We start from the raw sequence: 20,514 nt of genomic DNA on the forward strand, positions 1-20,514 counted from the left end.
TAGCTGATACTTACCTGACTCCTACTTGTATCTGAAAAATACCTTTCAAGTGAGCTGAATAAATGTTAACATTAATGCAAGTAATCTAAAGAAAATACCAAAGGGCAGAGGTGAATGTGGTAGACTAGGAAGATAATATAAAGTTAGAAATAGAAGAGAATGTTATTTTTGTTATGTAGTGTGCTAATGTGACATTTACCACACAGAAATGCTGTTTTTATGACATGGGTTTCAGGTAAATCCCACCATATATTGCATATATTCTTGGTATTATGGTTTTGTATGAATTTTGTAATAAAAGGCTCACCTTGTCCTGTGTAATGAAGGATAACTAATATCATGTCTTCTGTACTCTGTTGAAGAGATGTTTTGCCCAGCTGCACTGTCTCCAGAGGGTGAATGATAGTGCACAATGGGCATTTCAGAATAGTGCCCCAAGGGTATTTCAGAACAAACACACTTATTCTGGTGGAGTTTCAGGAAGCCATACCTCTCCCCTCACCACAAGCTGAAACTTTTTCAGACATGGAGAAAACTAATCCCAGGAAACCTGTATGAATAGTGGAGCTTTGGATGAGGAATTTTTAAATTGAGGAAATACTTTTGCTTTTGGTTTTTGGCTTTCATGTCACTATCATTAGAGGGACCTTGTTACTCTTTCAGTGTATTATAATGGAAGTTAATCATTATAAAAGTCAGTAGTTAGGGATTAGTAGTTAAGAAAATAATTTATTGCTTGTTGTCAGAAGACAGATAATAAACTGTGCAGTAATACTTCTTGTAACCTCCCTCTTTTTAATCCTTATGCAACAGGGGCAAGATTTCAGTCACTGGTGCTGGCTGCTGCAGGCTGTAGCCCTCTATGAAAAGAGGGTTTCTGGTTTTTGTTTCAATCTACATAGATGGCTTTGCTGTTGAGAAGAGAGATGGTGGGGAATGCTAATGAGCTGATGGAAAGTTGATGTGAGATATTTGCTTCACATAAAACTCTGGCAGAGGCAGGGTACCTGCAGAGAAGTTCTTTGTTAGACAAAATCAGCATAACCCTTGCCTGAGGTTGCCTCATATTCAGCTCATTAAAATGAAAGATCTCTGTTTGGATTAGGAATCTATAATGCAATAACTAATGCAAATTAACTCATGGATACAAGGCACACTCTCTTAGTACTGGAGATGAAGCCTTTATGCCTTAACACTTAACCTGTTGGATTTACAGGTCTTGTGGCTCCTATTAAAATAGTGTCACTTTGGGTTCTGGATCTGGGAGTAAGGCCTTGCAGTCTGAGAAATGTTGAGTGATTGCCTTTGGACTAATGCTTCAGAGATACATATTGATGTTTGTAAGCCCTATTACAGCAAGTCATATGGTGATTTATCTTCTGTGCCTTTCCATTATCTCAGGATTTTCCTGAATTTGCAGGTTGAAAGGGTCTCAACTTTATGGTGTCACAGAATGGTGTCAGCTGTAAGTCAGGTTCCATAAGTTTTATAAAAGCTTCTTTCTGGTGTTTACCTGACAAATATTTAATCCAAAGCTTTTTCAAATTTTTAGACAAAAATTATTAGGCTGGGTTTGTTTTAACAGAGCAAGTTGAAGAACAAGCAGAAGGAAATTTCTGTTTTATCCTAAGTGGAAATATTTGCAGTTCTGTAGGTTTATGAGATAGTATACATCTAAATAATAAAGAGTCAAAGACTATTAAAATAACTCTGATATAATAACTCTTGAAACAAAGCATAAATGTATATGATTTTATTATTTTTCAAGTCAAGGAAAGTCTTTTTCTATGACAGTTCTATTACCTGGGGAAAAAGCGTAATTTTAGATCAAAGGCATTTAGTGCTGGTTTTTTTCTTTTTTTTTCTTTTTTTTCTTTTTTTTAATGTTGTTGTAGCTTCTTGGTGGGCCTTCCTTTCAGGAATTTCCAAAAATAAGCACACAGCAAGCTAGGCAGAATTTAGGCCATCTGAATATAGCACCAGATTTGTAGTGGGATGAACACTGTTTTCAGCCAAGACTTGTTTACGGCAGAATCCATGGAGTTCTGTGGATTGACTGTGAAATTAATTCAGTACAGCTTGAAAGCTCAGGTTTCCTATGTACAAATGGGGTGGATGTTTTTATTGAATGCTCCCAGTATCTTCTGCTCTGGCTCCCTCCCTCTGGCCCCCCTGCCCCCAGCCTTGGTGATAAAAATAACACTTGAAGTGTTTAAATATCCATTGTAGAGAGGGTTGACTGTGAGCTGTATGAGGATGAAATGGTGGTATGGGATCATGGCATTGAACATGTTGGCCTTGAGCCACAGAGAAGCAGCACCTACATACTTACTTGCAGCTGTAGAGTTGGAATTGTTGTTTTACACTTGTTGGTGATTAATTTGCACAGGCACAAGCATGGAAAGCACGTGACAAGCTCAAATCCCCAGCCCTGAGGAAAATGTCTGCAACCTCCCAGCACCTGCCCAGGGGGTCACTCCTGTTTCAGAGATCCTATGCAGTGCTCATGTTCTCCATTTTGACTGATTAAACTTTGTAGTTGGGGGCTCAACTTCGGTCTGCAGGAAAAACAATCCCCCTCTTGAACACGTTGCTGTTGCTTCATCGTCATTCAGATTCACCGTTAAGTGAGCTGAGAGCTTAGATAAGAAATGATTTATTTAGCATTGCCCTTTCTTCCAAAAGAAGCTATGTTGTCCCAGTGGCATTTTCCTTAAACATACTATTAAAAACATTTAAGGGAAGCTAAAGCAGACTCTTCAGAATTAAATACTTTAAAAACATTTTTTTATTTTCACAGTTGTGATTCTTTGAGTAGTGTTACATACTGAAACTGCTGCCTAGCACGATCTGAATCCAAAATTATTTACATTGTTCCTAACATATATACTAAGGGCTTGCTTTTGGAAAGAAATAGCTTTCATATTCTCCTAAGAGAGTTATGTGCAGCTAGTGCAAGATGTTGATGAACTGCTCAGTGTTAGTACATTGTTGCTGTTATTCCTAGACTCTTTGCAGCCAGACTGTAGAAAAAGCAAGAAATGGAAAAATCAAATTGAGAGTTATTCTTCACATACTTGTGCATTTTGACTGAAATAATTTTTTCAGATATACTGAGGTCTTAGCTATTGAAATCAAAATTTACTGTGCCTTCTTAATCGTGAATCTTCTCTTACTAGCAAGTGAGCCTGCTGTGAATCATATGTGCAATTAAGCTGACTAAACCTGGAGGAAAATGTGAACTATAAAGTTCTGAAGGAAGAATTAGAGACATAAATTTTGCACTTTTCATTTTTACCTTTTCATCCTTTTCTCATTTTCAGCTTTCAAAGGGTTTTATTTTATCCTCCTTTAATCCCCACCTTTTAAAAAATATATATTTTTAATGTCCTGCTCATTTCCTCCTCCTGCAGTTTTTCTCTCAATACCTTCTCTAGATCTCTTGACCTTTTAATTAACATCACTTACGGCAAAAGTAAAGTTTCTTCTGGCTAGCTTATCTTTTAATATTCTGGATTTAAGCAGTGAGTCACTATGACATACTGGCCAGGCCTTTTAATCCTCAAGCTCTCTGGAGAAATCTTTGGGAATTCTTGTGCTCAGGATATTAACATAGAGTAAGGTTCTTTCTCTTCCTAAATTTTTACTGTGATCCAGTGGGCTTTGGACTGGTATGAGCATGAGTGCAACACACTGGATATTTCATGTTTTGCGTCAGTCTTTTCCATGGATGAACATTCTGTAAGAGAATGCTCCATGTCAGATACTACTTTATCTTCTGTACTAGAGAGGGGGCTCTCCCTTGCGGGGCTGTGGAATGTGGCTTGGTGGGTGGGAAGCAAGAAGCTCCAGGATAGCTATTCGGCCTTTGCCTCCTCTGTTTCCCCTTTCCTGTCTGTCTCTCACAGTCTTTCCTTTCTCTTCTCTGGGAGCCAGATGAAAAATTTACTTTTAGCCATTGGGGAATAGGAGGAGTGAAGGAGTACTGTGGGACTTCGGGTGGAAACTGGTGTACAGGACATTGCTTTTTCTGGGAAGCTGTCCAGGGACAGGGAAAGCTGTGTGGGGACTTGGGGCACAAAAACTTTCAAGAACTGTCTTTTTGCTGATACAGATTGAGATGTTTTTCAAGTTGGCTGCACAAGCTTCTCCAGTATTCTCTCTTGTAGTTAGCTGTAATAGTTCTTTTTTTGGTAATGAACCTTTTTCAGTCACTAGCAGATGGAGGCTTTGTAATTTGTTTGACTGCAAGAGCAAACAATAGCTATTGATCACAAGTATTTCTTACAGTAACTCAGATATGGCTTATTACAGCAATAGTATTTGTCATCCAGTTCACGTCAGATGTCTCTTACGTGGGATGAAAACTGCTAGTATGGGTGAAAGAATTTCCAATACCAAATATATGCCACACCAAGTGAAGCTCTTTGTCAAGGGTATTTCAAACTGTGCCAAACATCAGCAGGATACCTGCCGTGGTAGCTGGTGCTCTGAGCTTCCCAGAGATGGAAGGAATGCAGTTGTATTTTTCCAGTTCTGTTTCCCTTCAGGTCTAAAAACTCATCTTATTATTCATAGTATCAAAGGGTGATTAAATACGTGCTACACTTTGGTAGTTAATGCTCCTTTCCTATCACAAGATGGCTGATCTGAAAAACCAGAAGTGGCAATATGATTTTGACTGTGAATATTTTAGCCCAATGGCTCTTAAGAGTATATGTATATAATTTAGCTACGTCATTCAAGTAATTAGAGAAATTGAAGTGTTGGATCCACAAACTAAACCACGCTAACTATAGTATAATTTCATATAATCTTAATACAAGTATTTTCAGATGGCGAGAATTTGCCAGGCTATTCAGTGCAGTGATTTTAAGGATGATTCATGGAAAAAAAGAGTGATTAGAAATTTGCAGCTGGACGTCTTAGTATCCAGAGATTTTTGTTTGTTTCAGTTTCTGTCTCCTGTTCTTACTTGCTTTGGTAGCAAGAGCTGGAATGCTTCGGTGCTTGAGAGAAGAACAGTATTGTCTGTAGGTTTACATTCCTGTTTCAAAGCAATTTGTTTTCAGAGGCTGATGGATTGTTCCAGGAATCCATAATCGCATAAAGTGTTTGCTTCTGCAAGTAGCAAAGTGAACTGTCTTGCTAGGCAAAACTGCGCAAGTGTTATCTCAGGGGAGTAAACTCTTAGGGCGTGAGTCTTACAACCTTCATGCCTTAAAAACTATTTTTACCAGAAGGAATTTTAGTGTATTTTGTATCCAGTTGTGATTCTATCTATGCGTATTGTTTTAATAGCCTGCATGTGATAAAATTTAGCAGTGAGTAAAATATGCAGATTTTCCCATTGGTGCTCAGAATTTGGAAGTTTCCACTGCAGCTGTGGTGTAGTAACCTTTTCTGATCCTCTTTGGACACTTGCCCTCTGTGAACCTCTTCATCTAATTTTAGGATTGCTATCTTACTTGGCTTTCACTGTTGAAGCTGATGATCTTGGAAGACATCTGTGATTCAATTTCACCACCAGCCCTCTTAACACTACTCACTTCTCCAGTGTTGGCAAGTACCCTTCTAGGTTCTTGTTGCAGCTATCATTTTAAAACACAGAATGGGGCTCAGCTGCTGATCAACCCTGGTACTTCTCTCAGTCTTTGCCTCATGCAGTGTTGCTCCACCACCTGCCCTTTCCTACTGCTGGACTTTACCCGGCACCTCTCCTGGTGAAACACACAACCACACTCATGAAACAGGCTTGATTTGGGCAACTTCAACTTTTTAATCTCACTTACAGAGATGAAAAAGAATGATTGTCAACTGTAGGATGTTTCCATTCACCAAGGCATCCAAAATTAATTTGAGTGATCAGGTATTAAAAGTTCCGTGCAATCAATAAGTGAACTTAAGAGTTTTGGGGGTACCCTATGAACCATGTGCTTTTGTTCTTAAGTACTGTGTCTTGTTTTTAAGACAGAACCTGATCTGAATCATTATAGTAATTCTTATTTTCCATGGTGAGCATAAGGAGATACCTAAGGAAGCATAAATGGGGCAAACATGTATAATTTAGTATGTTTCCCTAGTACTCTCCCAGCCTTTGGCCATTTTTAGCTAAGGGATTCCCTGAACCTGTTGTGCTTTGTTACTCTGGTAACCTTCAGTGAAGCAGCTCTCCCTGGTGTTTTCCCAGCTTCCCCTCAAACCTACTTAAACTTGCCTCCTTAGTATCCTTAGGCAACAACTTCTGTGGATCAGAGATTTTTCTGAGCTTGCTTCCCATCACCTTCACTAAATATTCTGGTTACTCTCAGTCCTCATCCTTATGCCACTTGCAATTTGTAGATCTCTATCAGAGTTCCTCTGTGGTTACTCATCCAATATGAAGAGTCCCAGCATACCTAGTTCCTCCTCAGTTTGTAGCCACTTCTTACCTTTGGTAACCTCGCTTGTCTTTCAGTGTATCTCTTACATCTCTGTTTCTTATTTATCTGATTTGATAACAGGTGACTGTGCTTCTACATGGTGGCATAATTATGTTTTCTGGGTTGTTTCCTCTCTTCTTTTGCTAATAATTCATAATATTTGATCTGGGTTTTTATTGCTGATGAGCACTGAGCAGATATTGTCATGGAATTGCCTATAATAATTCAAAATTTTGCTTCTGAGTGAAAGTGGACAGCTCAGCACATACCATTTTGTGCATCAGGTCAATTAACTGTTCAAATTCATCATTTTGCCGTCGTGTATTTTGAATTTCATCTGCCACTTTTGTTGTGCAATCACTCTGCAGCTATTTGCAGTTATCTGTCAGCCTTACAGCCTTCATGAAATCAGAAAACTTGGTTTCCTTGCTGCTTGCTGCTTTCCCGTGAATGTATCAAATAACTGAGATGGTACTTCCCTCCTCTGCAAGCACAAACCCTTATTGCCTGCCCTCTGCTTCCAGTTTTTCTTACTTCAATTTTTTATTCATGGCAGACCATCCTTTCCAGGTCATGACTGTGTAGCTTTCTTTAAAACGTTTGATTGTCTCCCATATTGAATTGTCCCTACGTGAGAATACCACCACTGGTTGAAAGAAATAGGTGAAGACCCATGTTTGTGAATGTAGTCACTGAAATACTGCAAGGTTATTAATGTTGAAAGGGGAAAAAAATTAATAAGCAGATCAGGGTATAAATTTCTTGATTGGTTACTGTACTTTAGACCAAAAAAAGGAAAGTCATGTTTTGCAAAGAACTTTTCAATCTCTTTCATTCTGTTCTCTTCCTTTGCTTTTCATGGGAGATAAGGAGTGAAGAAGCAAAATGCTTTATTTTGATTTGTATGGACAGCTTCTGTTTGGAGATCTGACATCGGTACTTCCTGAAGGCAAAGATTCTGCCTCTGTTTTCATGGAAAACCCACCTGTCTGTCTAACTATATCCTTGTGGATTTTAGTGCCTGCTTTTACTGTCCAAATTACAGATGAAAATATTTCAGCCAGTTCTACTTTTTTCTAGTTAGTGTGAAATCTCACATCTTGTTACAAAATCCGTTAGACTTTGACCGAGGTCTGTGCTGTGTTCCGTTGATGCCAGATTGTTCCTAATTGTCCCGTTGGATATGCACTGACTTGATCTTCAAGGGCTGTAAGTACATACAGCATCAGTTCAAGTGGCATTTTGGAACCAAGGATTTGATTTTTCTCTCTCTGCTGTTCTGTACAGATAAAGTTCCTAAGGCAATGTGTCAGCAAGGTATCTGGATTTAAATGGTTTGGATGTGCTCCTCATATGCAGGAGGACAGGCAACTGAGTGCCTCAGGGTATATGTGAAAGGGAATAGGGTAGGTTGTTTACTGTTTTGGCCAGAGATGGTAGTTTTCTCTCTCAATGAAAGTCACTTTACATTCCCTCAGTAAATAAAACCCCAGTGAATATTCTGAGACCCACATACAGTTTCAGTACTTCATATATCTTATTTTGTATATTTTTGTGCTCTATTTTGGCATTTCTATGACACTGCTTAGCTATGGGACACAGATTTCTACTACCTGAATGTTGCAAAAAAGCTGCATCTCAGCTCTAAGTAATGTTTAAATCATTTTCAGTGAATGATTTCAGGTGGATTTGATTAGGGTGCATGTAGGAAATGGAAATTTTTATTACATGTTTGATAGGGATTCAATAACTTGAGATGTGGTTTGAAGGCTGATTATTATATTTTGATGGGTTACATAGCTCTCACTTGGATTTCCATTTTGAATAAATAACATGTTTTCATGTGGTCTAAAATACTCTTAGAATGCTTTAATGACAACACTTAGAATGCTATAAATGAGAGCGTCTGCCTACGTGGAATCTGATTTCAGGGCTTAGGGTCAAAATTCTTAAATATTTGAAGGTCTGTGAAAAAATGTATTTGTTAAAGTTGAAGAGTTTCTCATTTAATGATGATACTTTGGAAACTACATGGGATGAAGAGGGTTAGATTTTGTAAAACAATTCTGTTTTTGATGAGAGGCTCCTACCACTGCTACAGAACAAATAAATAGAAGTAATGATGCACAAGAGGCTCAAAAAGGATCCAAGGACTTTTTCTAAAGTTAAGTTCTAGGGCAAAATGTGCAGCTCAGTATTGTCTCTAGATCAAGTCTGAGAAGCAGCTCAGCCAGGAAAATTCCTTTTTGGCCAATCTCTTAGGAATGCTGGGACAGCTTGTTGACTTGCACTCAGTGGAAATCATGTGTGACACAGCAGGTACTAAGCACCTCTGCAGGTTACAACACTTTTTGAAATACAGCAGTTTTGATACTTCTATATACTCCTTCTGTTCAGATCCCTTATCTGCATTAGAATCAGTAAAAATACTAATGCACTTCTTATGACTCATAAAAGCAAAAACAAAGTTAAAACTGAAAAGGTAAGGTATCAAAAGAATTGCCTGGAATAAGATTCTGTGTGCGGCCATGATTGATCCCCTTTGGACTTGTACATTGCAATTGTCTGTAAATGCAGTATGAGACTTTTTTATTCCATGGCTCTTGTACCTGGCCAGGCCTGAATGCACAGGATAGATGTTCACTTGGATAGCAACTGCAAAATAGACACGTTTGTTCCTGGTGTTTAATACATCTCCTAATAGTTTAATTTTTTCATGCTGTTCAAACTTTTCTCTAAAAGTGTTGGGTTTTTCTCATGGGCTTTCCTACGCTGCTCAGCACTATCACACCTTTTAAATAAAGTTTCTCTGAGGACAGTGTTGCCATCTATTTCTTTCCATCTCCCTTTTCTAGCTTCTGTCTTCTTTGCTCTTGAATCAAACAGCTTGTCTTTCTTTTTGAGTTCATTGTGGGCTTCACTGACAGAAATGGAGAACAATTTTCTTATTCTATCCTCTTTGATGTTAAAAACCCCCTATGTAAACATTAGAGTTGTGCCTCACTGCTCCAGGCTAGCTCAAACTCAGTTGTTGTCTGCAAGTGTTTCATATCTTTAGTCAACTACACATGAGCTCAGAAGTCAGAGCTGAGAATTTTGAATTTTGTTTTGGGCCCTCTTGGATAAGATTTCCCTCATTTAGCCAAACTTGTGTCAGTCTCCCCAAGAGTACTGGGAGGCACATGTGATTCAAAGACCGTTTCCTGTTAAATATCAAAAATGGATTTAGGTACTTGAGAATTAAATAAATGGAAAAAGACACATATGGATATTAGTTTGCCAAAAGTCCTTAATGTCAGAAAGAAGTATTACCAGTCCTGCTTTCAGAAATGGCTGAATTGTGTTGCAGATTTTGTCTAGTCATTGAGTGTGACGAGCAGTAGGCCTGAAAAATGTTGGATTCACTCTCTAACAATCAGAAAGATTTGTCTTCATGAAAAATGATGCTGTTGCAAAATTCAGTAAGGTTTGAATTTGAAGTACTTTGTTGCCTGTCACTAAGAATGCTCATACATCTCTTCTTAGTTTATTTTACTTAGAAAAGATCATAACAGCATGTTTTAAGGTGAGACAATAGTCTGAAGAAAAAACTCTGAAAGAACAAGCCTGAATACGTCTTCTGGACTATTTCTGAGAAATAGTCCAGAAAATTAGCACGCTGCAAACCAGTGAAGGGAAGCATAATCGGTTGTTTGCTGCTCAGATGGGAGGCAGACCTGCACAGGAAGAGGATTATTCGGGGTGCTGCATGGCACACATGCTTTGTTGGTATTAGCACCTCAGAACCACTGAGTTTCCTGAGTTTTTGCATGAGAGCAAACTAGATGAAGCATGACACAGAGCTAAACCACTTTCCTTTGCTCATGCTCGATTGCTGTCAAGCAGATAAGCATTTAGCCACATCAGTACCTCCTTGTGCCATCCCTGGCCTCTGGGCTGCTGCGTTGGCTGGGGCAGGATTTGTGCCAAACTCAGCCTCTTACCTCTTCTGGAGTCGCTTGAGTTGGTCCCTTTTGGCACACAGCTTTGCTTGGCCTGGCGCAGTTGTGCTCTATGCATAGCAGGAATAACCTCCAAATCAGTGATCCTTACAAGAATTATAAGGGAGATGGTTATGTGGGGAAATATTAACACCTGGTGTAGAGTTAATATTCCAGTACACAGATAGGATGAACTATAGTAGTGACCTTACTTTGCAGTGCAATTGAAGATGTTTACTGGCATAATCAGGTATTAAACAATTATACCAACCACACTTCTGTTTTTAAGACTGTTATTTTGGCCAAGTGTGGTTTTGAGTATTCCTTCCACTTGAAGAATGCTTTGGAAAATGGTAAAAGGATGCTAATTCAGTCTTTCATGTTTCATATTAATCCATTCATGTTTTTAACAAGTTTTATGTACTTGTGTATTCAGTGAATTAAGTCAGCTTTTCAAAGACAGAGTTTACTGTTTGGAGGATTCCTGGGGAATTCTGTGACAACTTCAGTTTCATTTATATATACAGATATTAGGCTTTAGACTTAAGTCAGTGTTCAGTTAAATAACATTGGACCATTGTAGACAAAGATGTCTCTGGGAGGAGGATGAAGGAAACAAACTGCCTGAACAACATGTTGGTACTGATGAATGGAACCATAGTTAAAGAGCAACTGACTGTTGAAAAGTAGCAAATAAAACTAAACAGCCAGTGTCCAGCTCTGCTTGTAAATCTCTGTACGTATTAGATTAAGGATGTTAAATCATGTGTTTTGTAAGGATGGTCTAGTAGGTCCATTGAAACTCTTGCTAGTAAAATCAGTAAGTCTGTTGGCTCTTAGTTTATGTTGCTACTTAAAATGTTATAGAATTGACTATCCTTCACAAAGTGTTTGTACTTGTAAATATTCAGATCAGTTTTAGCAAATTTCTTTCAGAGAGTAGTATTCTCTAGAGGGTTTTTTTTTTTGTCACCTCTATCCTTCTGCATGGGTATTTAGAGATAATAATTACGGGCAAAGTTATTAAATCTTTAGCTTGTCAACACACCTCTTTACTTTTGACGACTCACATTTTGCTTTATGCAGACTGTATTTCCTTTGTTACTTCTTGCTCTTGCCAGCACTCCTTAGGTTTTCATTTCATGGTTATATTTGTTACCTCATATACTGGAGTACTAGTGAGGAAAGAAATTAAAATGCTTTAGGAGTAGCTTGAGAAATTTATCTGTGTGGATAAATGCCCCCTGGGCAGAACTGGAAGTAATGAAATTTTCGAAACTTGGACTGTAAAGCCTAAAACCCAGCTGACAAGAGCTGTTTATGGTTGCTGCTGTATGAAGCATTTGTTTTGCAAAAAGCAAACATAATGCAAAACATGGATAGAACTTTGCTTAAGAGGTGTTGGTGGCACAGTGGCTTGCCAGTTCACAAATGGAAGAGCAGTGAGTAGACAGACACATCAGTTTGTGGAGAGTGTTATCGATTGGCAAAAACCCTGACCTACTTCCTTAATTTGTATTTATATTCCACTTTCTTTACTTAGCTGTTGTATATTAAGTTAATTCTCTGTTTTTATATAAATTGGGCAGCAAATACCTGCTGTAAAAGCAATGACAGCTGAGAAGCAGTTTCAAAAGATGAAATCAAGTTCTGAATTCTTCAAGCATTGTCTTCTTTGAATTTGATACCTTTTTCAACAAAAGGAAGCAGGCTGCTGGCGGAAGTTAGTGTATTGATGTAAAGTGATTTCTAAGCAAAGAAAAGATGGAGGAAAATTCAAGGTGACATTGGAATCAGCTTTTTTGTTTTCCCAAACGTACTTGCCCGATCCTTATCCAAAGGCTGCCATTGCTGCCTTTCGGTATCCGCTGTGAATAGCACAGACTTGCCCAGGACTCCTTGTATCTGTCACAAAGAGGCTGATGAAGAGCCGTTCAAGGAAGGATGCCGCTTTCCCAATTGTAATAAACCAGCTCCTCCAGGATTCAAAGAGAAGTAATAGTTGCCTCCAGTTACTTTCTTACAATTTTATACTTGTATTTTATGTTTAACATATGATAAATTTAGTTATTGGCTGAACCTTGCCGTGTTTAAGGCAGGTTTTTAGGTTTTGTTTGTGGGGCAGCTTAGAGGCGAGGAATACTAAAGCACAGCAAAATTTAGTTGTATGTGTTCCTTCCGTGAGTCAGTGGCACAAGTAGGAAATAGAGCTCATGATTATTCTTAGTCCCAGGGACATTTCATCCCAAGAATAGGCTTGGTGTCTATACTTTGGTGTCTGAACAATACCCTGTCTGTATATAGCTTTTAAAAATAATCATTGCACAGAAGCTGAGTTGATCTGATTGCCAAATATGATGGTAGGCATTTTTTTTTCTGCAAGCATGTTGACAGGAACCTTTGGTTTCCTTTGCTTCCTCTGAAGTGTTAAGGAATGCTCCATTGTTAAGATTTTCTGACTGCATTCTACACCTGTACATTTCTAAAAAAATGTTGCGGAATTTTGGTGGGGTTTTTTGGGGGGGTTGTTTTGGTTTTTTTTTTGGATGGGGGTGTTACTGTTTTAGGGGTCTGGGGGAGGGTGGATTTTTTTGTTGTGGGATTTTTTTTCTAATTGTTTCCTGTCTCTGAAAAGGGAAGTTCTGTAAGAGGAAGGGGGATAAGTGAGTCAGGGTTATACTGGATTATCAAGAGTGAATCACTGTCAGCATATATAATTTTTAGTCCTGTTCCAATGTCTTCTGGAGATCTTCAAAAATTCACATATTTCTTCAGAATTTTTTTTTTCTCCTGTATTTTGTCCTGGACTTGGGGCATTCCTGTTTGAGTCACTTATCAGTAACTAACGGCAGAAGTATGATCTGTCAAGGGGCTTTATGGGCTGCTATGATTTTCCTTGTAGTGGCAAAATAAAAATGGGAAATAATTTGCAAAGGGCTTTTTTCACACAATGGAAATCTGAGTCACAAAATTCTGAACTCTGGGAGAGAGGAGTGACAGAGCTCAGAACATGGATCTTCACTTCCCTCTTTTGTACCCGAATCACAAGACTGTACTCTGTTCCTTTGGATTAGTAACATGTATTTTGTAGGATCCTTGTGTTTTACTACAACTTGAGCATGTGGATCGGAAATCTGTTTTGAATAGCACTAATTAAGTGAAATGAGCTCTGTACATATGCTTTGGATTTTAAGGTTTTCATATTTGGGGGTTGGATTTTTAGAAGTCAAAATAAACAATTCACCTTATGAAATTCATATTTCAAACTTTCTTTCATCTTAGTTCCTGCACAGTTATGATTTGCAGTTTTGCCAGCTAAGAGAGCTCTCTTTGTATGATTATTCTAGCTAACGATTATAGAGGAATTATTTAGGAGTTGTTTGGTGTACTTTTGTGTCAGATCTGTCTGGAAAGTATTCCTAGCTGCCAAACAGATTTTATTCTAACTCTAAAGACTGTTTTTCTGTGCCGAGTGATTGAGTTATATGTTATGAGCTTGGAAAGTTGGTGTATTGCTTATTACCGCAGGTGATTCTTTAACAAAGTGTATCTATGTGGATGAAGAAAGATTAAACACTTACTAGATGGAATGAAAATGGAAATCCAGCAAGAACCTAATTTTTGGAATGACATAAATAACTGCAGAGATATGCATTCAGACTTCTCTTCCAGACTGGGGTTTTTTGGGGGGGGAGTATTTGTTGTTGTAAAATGAAAATAACTTCTTTCATGGGCATAGTAATATATAGGCATGAAAGTAGAAATTATATATACATGTAGTATGTAGGTAGGTTTAAACATTTTCAAGTTGTTGCAGGAGTAACAGGTACATACTGTTAAAATGACTTCATCTTGGTTATTGTCTGTGACATCCAGTAATTATGAAGGATCGGGGCACAGATGGATGCTTTGCTTTGTGTATTTATGCACAGGCTGGATCTGCCATGCTTTTTTGTTCAGAACTCTTCAAGTCTGGAGCTCTCTGAGCATTTTGCTCTGTTCATCCGTGTACACAGGCAGTAAGTGCAGGACTCGGGTGTTCCTTCCACCTCATAATGCAGGTCAGTGGCAGAAAGGAAGTGACTCTGCCTAATTCCCTGTCCAGTCCTGTTTGCTGGACCATACTGCCTTCCAGCAAGTAAAATTAACTTCATAAGGTGATTATGAAGTTGACACAGCCAAAACCTATCTGTGTTATTGCATGCTGATCATGCTTCACTTGGAGGGTAGGACAGCTTCAGACCTCCTACTACTTCAGCCGCTGCTGGTTTGGTTTGGCTGGGATGCTGTAGTATCTCCATTATCAAGCCCTGCTTTCAAATTGCATATGACTGGTATTTGAAAAGTCCTTCAGTTATTAAATCTCTAGCCTGACCCCATTCCTGACAGTTGAAGAGAAAATTGATTCAGAATATAGTAATTTGCTGAGAAGTGAATAAACCCGAAATCCTTGTCTTCAGGCTTTGCTTTCTCTATTTAGAAATCTTGCTGAGGACGGATAACTTCAAAAGACAGATTAATTTTGAAATTAAAAACATGCATCTTGCTGATTAGCGAAAAGATGTTTACTGATTCAACAGATCTTTACAAGTTTATACTAAATAAAAATTCAGTTTTTAATTTTTTTTTCTTAGGTGTTATGTTGGTCCTTCAGTAGATCCGTCATGTGCAAACATGTTTGGCAGCAAATCATAGACTATGACTGATAAAATGGTACTTCAGAAATCAAGTTCTACAAGGGGTTTGATCTGTATGGCATTAGTTTGATTCGACTTGGTAAAAGCAAGGTAGCAAAATATAAGCTTGAATCGTAGGAAAAATATTAACTAGGAGATGTTGAGTATGCTGCGAGTAATTTGGTTGAGATCTACACTGTGTTACATAAAATGCAGTTGATAAAACTTAATTTAGTGTTAAAATTGTTATATTTTACCACAGTAGCTATTACATAGTGGACGGGGATCATCTTTTGTATAAAGCAGTGTTGTTTGATTGTAATTTCAGGAAGTTAAGGTTTTTCTCATCAGCATGAAATTCATTCTCTGCAGAAATAAAGATGTCTGTGCTCTGTCCCACAGCTAAAGAAAGAAGTTCCACCTCTAACCTGCCCCAGGTTGCCAGTAAAAGTATATTATAATTTTAAACCGTGAAGGCTGGCTGGTGAGGCATTAAAACCATTGTTTCTGTATAATTTGGATGGCAGTATTTTGAGCTGTAGCTGCAATGTGATCCCTTAGGATATCTCCCCCCTGCTGGAATCCAGTGAGTCAAAGGGTCTCTGGAGCATGTCTCTACCTGCTCAGCTCTTCTGCTCTGCCAGGCTGCCAGTGCAGTTGTCCCTTTGCCACTACATCAGCCTTTGCTGTGACCAGGAGAAGAAAGCCTTTGTTACTGCAAGAGATGCAGACTGGTTTCTTTACGGTCTCGTGGTGGCAATGAGACGCAAAATAGGTGCTCAGATTGAACAGTTCTTTGGCTTCCATTAGAATTATTCACCAAATTGCCAAACCTTGATGGTTTTAGTTGTTGTTTTTTCAAATAAATAGGACTTAAATACCTTGTCTTAAACTTATAAATGGAAAAAGTAGGGCGGAAAATTTTTGACAGTGCTCCTTCCTTCATATGGGGGAAAGAAGGGAATCATCCTAACTTGAAAAATGAAGCTGCACAGACTGCCAGGTCTGATAAAGTGGAGTATGTGTTTCTTGAGGTGTCCTGGGAAAGCCCTCCCCAAGACAGCAAAAGTACATTGCTGAAATGGATAGACATCTTCAGGCAGGTGAAAGGCACAGATAGGGAGAGTCATTGGCCCACCCCAGTGCCATCATGTCTGCACCATACTTGTTAAAAACCATTTAAATCAGTGAGCGTTATACCTCTGCCTCAGGAAGGTACTGAGATCTGGTATCACATAAGCATATATAAGCAAAAATGGTGCATTATGTGCTTTGCTGTTCTGAAGAAAAAATATGTAAGTGAAAAATTGAGACATGATTTGTCATGGCTATTTGATACCAAAGGAAGGACTTGAGATAGTGATCTCATAGCGCAAGAATCAAAATTAAACTGAAAGAAACAGATACCCTGCATATAAATTACCAAGAATTTGCCATCTCTTGCTGTTTGTACGTGCTGTGATATATGTTCAAGCACAGACAAGCTTCTAGTTGGTTTCGAGTTTCACCTTTGCAGTCAGATAAAAAGAAGCTATCTCAGTTAGATGTTAAAATATTTTTTCTTGTTTATAGAAATGCAAACAAAAAAAAATGGTACTTTTTTCCTTTCTTTGCGGTTTTGTACAATGGAACAAAAGTGTCCTGATGCACTTAGTGACTGATGCTGTTCCAAGAGGGAAGGAAGGGGCTTTGTGGTTTAGATGGAGCCCTTTGGGTGTGTGTCTCTTACTGTCCACATCCTAGCAGCGGCTGGTTCTGGCCATGTCCTGTGCAGCTGTGCCCACTGGGCAGTGCCTCTGCAGGGATGTGTGCGCACAGACACGCTGCCCTCCGGGCAAGGAAGTGCCCCAGGTGGCACCTCTGTGTGACTTCATCCCTTAATTCACTGCAGGGCTCAAGCCTCAGGGATCCAGCAAGCTCACTAGGTGAATTTGTACCTGGAAAGAACCGCTGCAGCACAGCGCATTAATGTGGGACGTTGATTGTGCCAGGCAGGGGAGAGCTCTGCTCAAACTTGCACCGAGTCATGTTCCCATCTGTCCCAAATACAGAAAGCTTCTTGTTTAATCCTGGGTCTAGGGCAGACTGAGGAAGCCACATGAAACAGCTGTTGCTTGCTCCTCTGCATCAGGCTTGAATTCTGAGGAGTAAAATAGTAAAGAACACATGTGTGTAATTAAAATACAAAGGAAATAGGAAATAGCAAGGAACTATTGAGCATCATAATTACAGACATCTGATTTTACTGAAGGAATTAGAGGACTCTGAATGAATTAGCCCTATAGCCCTTCTTAATCTTGAGGGAAGGGAGAGCGTATTCATTGGGGGTTGGTTTGTTTGTTTTAAATTACTTATGTTTTCACAACAACTTTATCATCATTTTCTTGGTAGTAAAACCTATAGTAAATCTGCAACACAGCTTCCACAGAAATCTCTATTATAAAGTTCACAAATTTGGTTGAAGTAATTACCACCTCAGTGCTAAATTTAGTGTTCTTTCAGGAAGACCTCTGGAAATATGTTCAACTAAAATAAAAATCTATCTTAATATTTCCATGGAGCTAGGAACTTACGAATAAGTTTGAATTTATTTAAAATACTGTCTTTAAACAGTCTATAAATTACATGATTGAAAAGCATTTTATTGTGGTTTTCATTAAATTGCTTGAGTCATTTTTAAGTAGTACCTGAGATGGTTAAAGGTGAACGGGCTTGACATACGTGAGACACTTCTAACACCTTAAAATACTCCAGTAGAATTCACAAGAATACAAATCCTTCATCAGAAACTGCTCAGTCTCGTATGTAGTCTCTATTTTATATATTAGCTTGGGAAATGGCCCTTTTTTACTGCAAGGAGCATCAAGGAATCTCCAGGCACAAGTTCTCATAAAGTTTGCTACTTTTCCTCTCCTCTCCTCACCATTTCCCAAAGATTTTTCCATATGAAAGGATTATTTGCTTTTAAGGATTCTTTGTTCTTTGCACTATACTAAATGGAACTTCTGTGCCAAAAGCTAAGTAATCTCTGATTAACTGATACCAGTCTGGAAAATGTATGGAAATGAGATAACAGCAAAGAAGGTTGATTTGTTTGTTTGTTTATAATATGCTAGTGATAGCTGAAAATAAGTTTTAACTAGAGAGCATTTGAAAGGAGAGTAAGAAGTAAGTACATTAAGAGAAAGCTGAAAAGAACAAAAAGAATAAAACTACCATAGGAAAAAAGGAGTAAATCTAGTTCTATGCCATGTTTATATTTCTAGAAACTTGGACTGAAACAGGTTTGATGTCATGTACAAAACTATAATTTTAGTTTCTTGAGTGTGGGGTGGTTTTTCAGCTTTCTTTGGTAGGTTGTTTTGGTTTTTTTTTAATGGATAAGCTGTCTAATTAGTATAAATTCTTGCTTCTGCAATGAGTAAAGGAAATAGAAACACACAAGCTTAATGCACAAGGAATGTATCTGAATATGCAGTTGAGAACTCAAATTTTTCTGTTGCCAAAAAGTGATTTTATATTCATGGAGACTTAATGATAAATATGTCCTCAGAAGTGTGTGGAAACTCAAACCACTGATTTATATTTTTTTATGTTTTCAGTTGAAAGCTCAGTGTTTTTCTTGTGTCACAAAGGGATTATTACACAAATACACAGGATATGTGAAATACTGAAAGATGGATTAAACTTATTAAATTCTAAGGATTTGATGTGATTTTTTTTTTTCCCTATTACATCCACAGGAGAAACCTAACAAAGCTGTCTCTCATCTTCAGCCACATGTTAGCAGAAATTAAGGCTATTTTTCCAAATGGACAATTCCAGGGTGATAACTTTCGCATCACCAAAGCCGATGCTGCAGATTTCTGGAGAAAATTCTTTGGAGATAAGTAAGTAGCAACATTTTATAAAATCCTGAATTCTTTTTAATCATAAGCATAAAAAAAAATGAACTTTTTACAAATCCAGATAAGGGTTGGTAGATGTTCTGAAGATAATTTCTCATCTAAGTCTTTAAATTGGCTAAAATCACTAAGTTCATTGTTAACATTTTTTTTTTCAATGTTGTATTTTGCTCAAAGGTAGTTCTGTCAAGGGTACTTACGTTCAGTCTTACTGCAAGAAGTTTATTTGTTCCATTATAGGGTGAAGATAGTACATTGCTTTCACAAACTATAGTGCAAATCATGTCCTTTCCTATTAAAAATGTATGTATAGTCTACAAATGAAAACTCTGAAGTCTGAATTAGGAACTTGATACTAGTGTCATGGACAATGTTTTCTTATCTCACCTATACCTTTCTCACTACTACACTATTTAGTGGAATGAAGTGTGTGAAGTGTAAATATATGATTTAATCCATATAGCAAATGCAATAGTGAAAATGTAAAAGTAGGCATATGTGGGATTTTTGTTTTGTTTCTGGGAAAAAATCCATTTAGAATACACATACAAGCTAATAAAAGATGTGCAGCTTGTTCACTTTCTCATGTGGAATGTTTATAAGTGTAATAGTGACATAAGAGGAATGCCAGAGGCAATAGGTTGGTGTATTTTTCATTATAACGGAGGACTCATTACGGTCATCAGCTCTGGTATCTTGCACAATGTAGGCAGAACAATTTCTGCCACAATCTGTTGCCTCTTCTGAGCATAAACAGCTCTTTAAGATAAGTAATTTTTTATTTAGAATACCAGTGTAGTAGGTTGACACTTTTGCAAATCAGTTCTGTTCAGTGTGAATTTACAACAGTTTCACTTCCATGGTTTTTTTTTGTTAGTCTAAACACACCTACTGTCAGCTTTCCTCTTTCTGAGTTCATGGTAGTGTTTTCTGGTAGTTTCTTTCCCATGTAAGTAATGTTAGAGTGTGATGAAGTTGCTATATCAGTTCTCTGTTAGAGAAAAGGAATTTAACTGTGTTCTGTGTTGCCCATTTTAATGTGAATATGATTTTCAAAATAACTTCAAAAGTTCAGCTAAAGTTTTCTGAAGGATTAACTTAAATGACATATAGGGTTCTCTTTCAGACAAGGCTTTTAAAAAACATGTCAGTCAAGAAAAGAAAAAACAGGATCTTTGATAAAATGACTAATGATCTTGTTTGTTCAGTGTTTCTATTTTTTCCTCCTCTCTTTTCCCCCTTTGCTTAGCAACTCTCAGAATTTAAATTTCCTTGTGGTCCTTCTCTTTTCCTGTTGGGCTCTGTCCTTGAATGACCTTTAGCAGATATCTTGATCACAAATTGCATTTTTGTCATTGGGATTTACAGATGATCTCCTCTGCGAGCTCTGTTTCTATCAATTAATCTAAACCAGTTTCCTCAGCTCCCCTATTCTCTGTACTGTTCCTCTTTGGGGTTCTTGACTGACTTCTCACTACTGTCTGCGTGAGATTCAAGTGATTTCCTTCAAGTTTCCTTCCAGTGGTCCTGC

General features: G+C 38.0%; 1 protein-coding gene across 4 annotated transcripts in view; it reads left to right on the top strand.

Annotated features, from left to right (window-relative positions):
* CBLB (Cbl proto-oncogene B) overlaps positions 1-20,514 on the top strand; it is a 128,127-nt gene that overhangs the window by 49,137 nt on the left and 58,476 nt on the right. For all 4 annotated transcript variants that reach the window (XM_032098366.1, XM_032098363.1, XM_032098365.1 and 1 more), the window contains exon 4: positions 18,822-18,968. In XM_032098366.1, coding sequence (XP_031954257.1) covers positions 18,822-18,968 — 147 coding nt within the window. The remainder of the gene's footprint in view (positions 1-18,821; positions 18,969-20,514) is intronic.

The sequence above is a fragment of the Corvus moneduloides genome, chromosome 2, assembly GCF_009650955.1.
Source record: "Corvus moneduloides isolate bCorMon1 chromosome 2, bCorMon1.pri, whole genome shotgun sequence".
NCBI lineage: Eukaryota > Metazoa > Chordata > Aves > Passeriformes > Corvidae > Corvus > Corvus moneduloides.